The 8,896-nt window shown below is 56.6% G+C and overlaps 1 protein-coding gene across 1 annotated transcript; it reads right to left on the reverse strand.

The window, feature by feature from the left end:
- Window positions 1–4,554: 4,554 nt before the first annotated feature.
- CIST1 (colon, intestine and stomach enriched 1) lies at window positions 4,555–8,427 on the reverse strand. The gene is given in 6 exon segments (XM_060295544.1): window positions 4,555–4,738; window positions 5,263–5,273; window positions 5,806–5,967; window positions 5,970–6,071; window positions 6,073–6,116; window positions 8,340–8,427. Coding segments are annotated over 6 exon segments (591 nt in total).
- Between the last annotated feature and the right edge of the window lie 469 nt (window positions 8,428–8,896).

Consider the following 8,896-nt stretch of genomic DNA (forward strand, 5'->3'; position numbering starts at 1 on the left):
GGAAGCACCACGATCTGGTGAATTCAGGTTCCACATGGCCTCCAGGGGGAGCCAGAGGAGGCAGTTTGATGTTTGGGTCTGGGCTTGTGGGGAGCCTGGCTAGTTTTGGGGTGAAACAGACAAGACAGGCCCTAGGGGGAGCAGTCGACAGCATCTGCAGGGGCTTGGGTGGTGGATTCTTCAGCAGGCCCCGACTCCCAGGATCTAGCCCAGCTGCTCCCCCACCCCCGGGGTAGTGTAAGGTAAGGATGGGGGCTCTCAGAGCTGCAGGTGGGGAGTGGAGGGTCCTCCGGACCTCTCAGCTGCAGCGTTAATCAACCTGCCACCCCAGACTAATTGCTTTCCTCCTTGAGAGTCTGGAGTGGGGACAGAAGGCCTGGCGGGATGGGTGGGGAAGGGATTGCAGGGAGGCTGAGAAGCTGTCTTTGGATTTGTCCATCTCTCCTGTCTCTGAGATCCTGATATGAGCTAGCTCTGGCTGCAACCCCAAGTCCTGCCTCTAAGACAAACCCTAAATCTGTCCCTTGACTGATCCTAACCCTCCCGTGGCCTCCAGCACCCCTAGATCACAATCCACACCCCTCACCGCAGCCCCCAAGACCCCACGTGCCCTAGTCCCTGCCCTCCATCACCTCTCATCTTCCTCTTCTCCCCTCACTCAACCTGCCTCAGCCTCACCAACCTTGTCGTAGCTGCTCCTTAAACCTGCCTCAGGGCCTTTGCACAGGCTGTGCCTTCTGTAGGAAATTCCCTTCCCCCAGCTCTCCCCATGGCTGGCTGCTCGTTTTCATCCATTCTTCAGCTCAAAAGTCACCTCCACAGAGAAGCCCTCTCTGCCCGGCCTGGGCAGCCTTACTCACATTCACCCACCTCCAGAGGTTATCCTTTTTCTTGGTTTAATTTCTGTCTGCCCAGCCTGTGAGCCTCCATGTTCCCAGGCCCAGCACAGTAGGCACTCCATGTGCAAGTGGAAGGACTGATGCTGTAAACTGAGTGTTTGGAGGAGCATAATGTGGTCCCCACTTTGCAGAGGAGGAAGGTGCGACTTGGAGAGGGAGTCAGCTGCCTGGTCACACACCACATTAAACAGGGGGGCCAGGGCTTGTCCTGGGTGGTTGGAGCAGTTGGGGGCTCAGCTCAATGGCAGGGGTTCAGAGCACAGACAAGGGTCCCAAAGACTCAGGTTCAAATCTTGCTCAACCATTCACCTTAAGGGAGAGGTAGCCTCTCTGGGCCTCAGTTTCCTCATCTATAAACTGGGACTACCCTTATCTTTCTCCTCCTTCCACAGACAGCTGGGGCGTGACTCAATGAGTTAAAAGCATGTGGGACCTTGCCTGTTGCCGGGGCCCACCTCACCCTGACTTCTCTCCAGCCACAAAATTTTAGCCCCCACCTTTTTTTACACAAGCATATAGAGTCCCAGAGAAGTTAGCAGCCACTCAGGCATCAGCCTGGGATTCAGATCCAGCTCCTGCCCAGTTCCCCACTCACTACTGTCATTTTCTTCTGCCTCAGTTTCCCTGCCCCGAATGTCTGGCCTCACACCCTCCCCACCCTGGACTGAGGGCATCCAGGCCCCCTTTCCCTGCGCAATCAAAAACCTTGCATCCATACCCAAAGGGTCCCTAGCGCCCTCCCTCCCCCATGCCCCCCACCCCGGTCCCCTGCTCCCAAAGCAATGGCTGCAGCCCGGGACTGGATACTTGGATCGAGGCTTAGTGGCCTTTATGGGCCTCAGTTCCCCCATCTGTAAGTGGGTTTCCAGGCAGCTCTGGGTGTTTCCAAGTACTGGAACCCCCCCTCCCCCATGGCCTGGACAAGAGCACCCCACTTCAGTCACAGCCCTCTCCCCACTGCTCACCTCGTTTAGCGGGAAGGAGAGCGCTGTTCTGCTGCGCCTCATGGCAGCACGAGTTGTCTCTGAACCTGGGGAGATGGACGTGAGACCTCTGGGCTCTGAGAGCCCTGCTGTACTCCTGTGAGAGCCCCCCCCTAGACAGGGAGCCCACTCCCATACCCTGCATCCTCTCCTGGAGCCCGCAGACACTCAGTCAAGGTAACCTGGGCCAGACCACAGGCACCAGTGTGGGGCAGCCACCCGGTCCTCTGCAGGGGCTTCCGTCTAAGGGCAGTGGGCTCGGTGCCCAGACATACTCCCCAAGCCCCCTCCCAGCTCCCTGCCCAAGTCAGCAGCTTTGGAGCATCCGGACCCTCAGGAGGAAGTCCCCTGCCCCCATGGGGGATCCATTTAGCTCCCAGCCAAGCTCTGGAGGGTGCAGAGACCCCAGCCCACTACTTGAGAACCCCCCAAACTCACACCAGCTCTGCGAGGCCTGGGTAGGCCTGACGCTCACTGCCACCACTGAGTCCTGCCTGAGTCCTGTGACCTCGCAGGCAGCGGGGGAGGGGAGGACTTAGCCTGCCCAAGTGGCGGCCCAGGGTCCCCGCCCAAGTGGAGCCCCTTAACTGTCTGAGCGCCAGGCCTGAGCAGGATACACCCAGCCGGGAGGTGGGGGGCAGAGCGACTGGGAGGGTGTGAGGGTGTCACCAAGAAGGTGTGAGAGAGAGTGGCCAGGAGCGAGTGACCACGTGTGTTTGCAGGGGGAGGGAGGGTGGGGCGAGGGGCGGGCCCAGAGTGGGCAGGTGTTAAGTTGAATTGATCTAGCGTTTGCTTATGAGAGATGGAGGGAGCCAGAGAGAGAAGAGGAGAGACGGGGAGAGAGATGGAGAGAGACAGAAAGATGGAGACAGAGACAGAGAAAGAGAAGCAGAGAGACAGAGAGGCAGAGAGAGGTGCAGTTTTGAGGTCAGAAGAGGAGGATTTTACCAGCTTGGGGTCTGGGACATGGGCTTCACAGCCAGAGCCCATGAGGTATGTCTTCAGGAGTTTGAAGATGGCCTTCAGGAGGTCCCTGGAGGCTCCGGGAAAGTTGCCCACCGTGCTCTGCTGCCCCAGGCAGATTGATGACACTCTCTGGTCCTCTGGTCAACACTCTCTACAAACAGTGGGGGCTGGAGCTGCAGCAGGAACCTGGGGCCCCCAGGAGGGGTTGTGGGGTGAGGAGGGCTGTGGCCAGGGGAAAAGGGTTCATGTGACATTGCCACTTCCCAAGCTGCCATGAGTTAATGTTTCACCAGACCTGCTGCCTGCCTGGGAGGCCCTGCTGTCCCCTCTGCCCCCAAGAATCATCAGAGCATGACCCTCCCCTGGGCGGGCTTCACCTCGATGTGCTGGGTAACTTTGACCCCCAGCCTCTCTGACCACCCATCTCACTGTGGGTTAAACTCAGCCTTGAGGGGGCAGCTCCAGGCCGGAGTCATGGCCAAGGCACACGGTCGAGACCCAGCCTGCAGCCTCGGTGTCCCAATCTGCTAGAGACGCCTGGAAAATCCCTGGGGGCGGAGTGGGTAGAAAGAAGAACCCACAGACCCACCAGGGTCCCCAGTCCCAGGCCTGCCCCTCCCCAAACTCAGTTTTCCATCCTGTACAATGGGAGGGAAGAGAGTGGACGCCCATGCTCAGACCCTGGGAAACAGAACTGAGACAGTGGGAGTCGAGGAGGGGAGGGCATTTTGACTCCCTGTTCTCTGCATGCTTCTGGCCCTTTCCAGTGTCTAAGCGTTTGCACAGGCTGTCCCTGCCTCCTGGTTACCCCTGCTGATCTGCCCTCCTAAAGACTTGAAAGAAGACCGGTCAGATTCTGGAACTTGCTGGCTGGAGACTCCCCCATGGTGTTCTGGCTAAAACTCACACTTCTTCCCATAGCCCACCTGGTGCCCCACAGATCCCTCCCTCACCCAGCTCTGACCCTGCTCACCTCTTTGTTGTTTCCCAAACACCCCTAGTTTTTCCTACCACAGGGCCTTTGTACTTGCCGTGCCTGCTTCCTGGGACACCTTCCCTGGTTTTCCCCAGGGTGGCTCCTTCGCCCTTTCAGGTCTTGGCACAAATATCACCTTCCAGGGACTTCCCTGGGCGGTCCAGGGGTTAGGACTCTGCGTTCTCACTGCCGAAGGCCCGGGTTCAATCCCTGGTCAGGGAACTAAGATCCCACAAGCCTCGTGGTGCACCTTCCAGAGAGACCTCCTTACCCTCTCTGCAAACCTGGACACATGGGACCCTGGGATCCAGCCACAACCCCAATCTGTGACTTTCTGGCCCTCAGCCATCTGAAATTATGTCACTTGATCCCCTGGCTGTCGTCAGTCTTTCCCCTTGAGACCGTTGGCTCCGTAAGGGTGGAGAAATGGTCCCCGCTGTGACCCCAGCACATAGTACACACTCAAGAATGTTTGTCAAATGAATCCATGATTCAGGATGCCTCAGAGGAACAGCAGGGGCTTTATTCCCAAAAGCCTTGCCCCTCTCCAGACACCCCAGCCCCATCCAAGCCCCCCATCCCAGCCTCTTGAGGATCACTCGTGTGTGACAGGCAGAGGATGACCTTCAGCTCACAGCCCCTGAAGGAGGAACACACACAGGAGGTTGTTCAGGCACCAGTGGGCTTTGCAGCAGGGGCCTGCCCTGCTTGGGAGGGCCATCCCCCCAGCCTAGCCTCCCCCCAACCCCATGGATACCTCATCCAGCTTCTGGAACTCAGACACGCCTTTGTGGCAGCACCTCACGGCCATTATCACACATCAGATGAGCAAAACACACACCAGCAGACACACGGCCACCACCACACCTGGGTTCCTGTGCAACTCGGGGGCTCCAGTGTCACCTGGAGGGGAGCTCTGAGTCAGCCCTAGACCCCATCCCTTCTAAGGCTGAGACACCCACCAGGGCCCAGTGCCTTTTAAGTCCCCTCTCAGGAAGCTGTGCTTAATTCCCTCTCCAGTCTCTGCTGTAACCATTTTTTCAAGCACATTTTTATTCTTTTACTTTTGTTTTTCTTTTCCTTTCTTTTCTTTTTGCTTTTTCTTTTGAATATATTTGTCTACAAGCAATCAATTTTGTTCACTGTGTTTCCACAGCCATTGTTGGCCACTTCTGGGAGTTCTTGCAAAGTGAAAAAAATAATCCAACCTAGAACTCTGTTCCCAAATGCAGCGACTTTCTGAGGATACGTGCAAAATTTGACACTTCGTGAAGATGGTTTATATCCTGTGACTTTAAGCAAAATGTTATTACGCTTCGTGTTTGCATTCTTCTTTGCATGTTTTGGAGACAATGTATTATTTTGAACGACAGATTTTTCTAGACCCTCTGAAAATGCTTGGCCTCTATTGGACCCCTGGGGCCCTGTATGATCACACCCTGCAACTTCCTCACCCTCACTGCTCCCCACTAGTACCCCCACTCGCCCCATTCCAGCCATCTCACTCTTCTTCAGATGCACCAGGCGCAGTCCTACCTCAGGGCCTTTGCACTTGCTGTGCTCACTGCCTGGGCTGTTCTCTCCCTAGCTACCTGCGTGGTTCCCTCCTTTGCCTCCTTCAAACCAAGACCTTGGCTGAATAGTGTTTAAAAATTTCAAAACCTTTGCACTCACGTTCCAACCCCTTATCCTGCTCTACTTTGTTCTTTTATAAACAAATATGTAATTTACTTATAACCTGTCTCCCAACATAACTGTGTCTCACAGGGCCCGACACAGGATAGGTGCTTAATAAAACGTGCTTGGAATGAAGAAGGTCTGAAGAGGTTTAGGTGATGCTGGGGTGGGAGAAGAGGCCCTTCCCAGCATATTCTTAGGACTGTGTCTCCCCCTGGTGGCCAACCTCAGAACTGCACCCTGGTATCCGCAACCATCCCCCATCTGCCCAAATGTCCCAATACTCACCAAGGTCAGAGGCCACGGATGTCCCGTCAGTGGTGGCCGGGGACACGGAGGAAGGCACCGTGCTGGGATTGGGGTGAGTGGGGCTCCGATGCAGGGTGGTCAAGGAGATGGAACTCAGGGGGCTAGAGTGGGAGGTGACGGTGTGCTCTGAACTGGGAGAGCCGGAGCTGGAGTGGGTGACTGTCTCTCTGCTTGTGAGGAGATGGGCTGCATGGTGGAGGTTGCCCCTGAATTTGAGGGGGTTATGGAACCTGCCTCTGAACTAGGGGTGCTAGGGTGAGGGGGTGGAGCCTGTCTCTGGGCTCTCTCGGCTGTTGTGGTTTTCCACTGAAGTAGGGGAGGGGTGGCTGGACGGAGAAGTCAGAGATTAGGAAGTCAAGTTCTCCATCTCTGAGATTGTAACGCCTGAAAAGAAAACACCATTGGGGCGCAGGGAGAAGCTGATTAGGAACAAGGGCTTGTGACCCTGGCCCAGACTCCCCTCTGGACGCCTCTTTCCCTATTATGTCAGATAAAGATGATTAGGAACAAGGGCTTGTGACCCTGGCCCAGACTCCCCTCTGGATGCCTCTTTCCCTATTACGTCAGATAGACGACACCCACCGCTTAGGGAGACTTGGAGCATTTAGTGCCCCACGTGAGTGCTCGGTGGGAAACTGAGGTGCCCTCGTCTGAATTTCCTTATCTGAACTCCCACAGCCAGGGTTCCAGTTCAGGGTGGACCCTCCCTGCCCCTTACTCTTGCTTCAGGGGTCTAGAAATCTCTGGATATGGGGAATGGCTGCAACCCAAGCAGCATGCTGAGCAACTCTTTTAAAACCTCTGGGACTCAGATTCCTTGTCTGTAAAATGGACATCACAGGAAGTCAGAGTCTCTGAGAGCTCACGCAGGTCTGGTACAAGGTGATGTTTGACGGCAGAGATCCACCTCTGAGCTCCCAAGGAGGATCAGCCCTAATCTGCTTCCCCAGGCACCTGGAAGGTCCCCATGGGGGGGCACAGAGGCCTGGGCTCTCAGACTCTGGAACCCCCACTACCTTGCTCCAGCTGCTCCCTAGCTTCTACCCCATCCTAGACACGGAGGCCAGAGGCCAGGCTGAGGGTAGGTAAAGACTTCATGGGCTGCCCCCCCACAATTACTTCCTTCCCAGTTCCAGGCTGCTGGGCACCTTAACTGCTTGCAAGTTCATTCATCAACCACTCCCTGCCCCACTCCATCCACTCTGCCCTGGACCAATCTTTGTGCTTCCTCCCCTGCCTCACCCCAAGCAGCAGAAATGCAGAAATAATATCTGGCACTGGCCCCAGGAAGGGGCAGGGTCCGCATGCAGACCCTGTTTCTCTGTCCAGTTTCCCAGGCCCCACGGGGATGACAGATGAGTCTAGAAGAGGCATGGTGCGCTGGCCTGACTTCATCCCCATTTTACTGGTGGGGAACTGAGGCTCAGAATGGTAGAGAGTCTGGCCCCAGGTGACTGGAAAGTGGGAAGAAGGCCCCTCAAAGACCTCCGAGGAGTCAAGGACTAAGAGTTCAGCCTCCCCAAAAGGCCTCCCACCATTATTTGAGTAAGAATACAGATGAGAAGAGTTATCTGCTGAAATGAAGATGACTCAGGGGCCACAGTGGACCCCAAGCCAAGCTAGACCTCTGAGGAGTTGAACTTCTAAAGCAAACTGAGGAAAACTAGTGGGCCTGCAAGGAGGAGGTTGTTGAGGACATAAACTCTACTGAGTGCCTGGCACAGAGCAGACACTCATGAGCGGCTGGAGAGTTGACCAGAAGGTAAAATGGGGCTGTTTCTATGCACTGTGCCAGGAGTTTGCTTTGCCCAGAGACTCCTAGACCAGGAGACTGGCATGAGCCAAGTCAGCTGGTTCTAATCTGGGTCTGGCACAGGCTGGGAGGCTCGGCTTGCCTGAGCCTCAGTTTCCAGAGCTATGAAATGGGGATAAACGTGGTGCCTTCTGAGTGAAGCCCTTGTCTGCTATAAGAGTCTCACGTGTGGTGGCCTCCACTCTGATATTCCAGGTTTGGGGCTGGGACATGGGTCAGAGAGAGCGATGACTTCTCCACCCTGGGAACTGTCTTATAGGGGAGCAGAAAGAAATTAAGTCAGGCGCCAAGAACTTCTTCTGGGAGCCATCGATGCTCAGTGACCAGGAAGTGAGCCCTTCTCCCGCCCGCACCCCCATGGTCCTGGGGACCTCACACTTCTCCCTTTGGGGTCTGGCTAAGAAAAACTGAGATTTGAAACGGAACCTCAAACTGGGTATGAGGCATTCACCAGCCTCTCGCTGGCTCAGGCTATGCTGGGGTGGCCGAACTGGCAGCCTCAGGGCTGGGGGTGGGGGTGGAAGGGTGGTGGTGCTCCCACTGTTCTCACGACCTCCCCACCTTGCTTCTGGGAGAAGGAGCAGCCCTTTTGGGGGGAGGGATGGAGTGCCAGAGCAGCGTGGCCTAAGGGAGGAGTCCAGATGCCAGGTGTGTGGCTAGGCCATATGCCCCCTCCAGCTTCCTGGAAGCTGGATCTCCTTCTTACCTGTTCTTACCTGTAGAGGTGACACTGGCAGTTCCGGAACTCCCACCAGGTTTCAGCAGCAGCAACAGAAGCGGCTGCGGCAGCTGGGAGCCCGTCATTCCTGCGTGGGGAGGGGGGACTGCGGGCTCCGTGCAGGTGTGTGGCCAGGTGCCTGCTCTTTACACCTGTGCGCCCCCTGCTGGCGGCACGCGGAGCTGCTTAGGGGCGAGGCGGAGGCGGGGCTTCCGGACGCAGGGCCTCTGGGAGGCGCTACGGTTCACCAGGGGCGACATTCCTGACCCCCTCTCCACTTGGACCCCTCCACCTCTCCTAACAAACCCTCCTGATTCATGACCCTGAAGCCTTTACACTCTGCCTATCCCCTCAGGATACCCTCTGCCCATCCCCTCAGGATACCCTCTGCCCCTTCTAGTTCCCCCTGGAGCCCCCATCTCTCTGTGCCCCCTCTATGGCTGCCCCACACCCACGCTGTCACCCCCCTCTACCCCTCCTCTTGGCCAGGCTGCCCCCTCTCTCCCTCTCTGCCCTGTCCCTGATCCCACCAGCTGGGGATGTCTATGTACGGCT

The sequence above is a fragment of the Globicephala melas genome, chromosome 3 (genome assembly GCF_963455315.2).
Source record: "Globicephala melas chromosome 3, mGloMel1.2, whole genome shotgun sequence".
Classification (NCBI taxonomy): Eukaryota; Metazoa; Chordata; class Mammalia; order Artiodactyla; family Delphinidae; genus Globicephala; species Globicephala melas.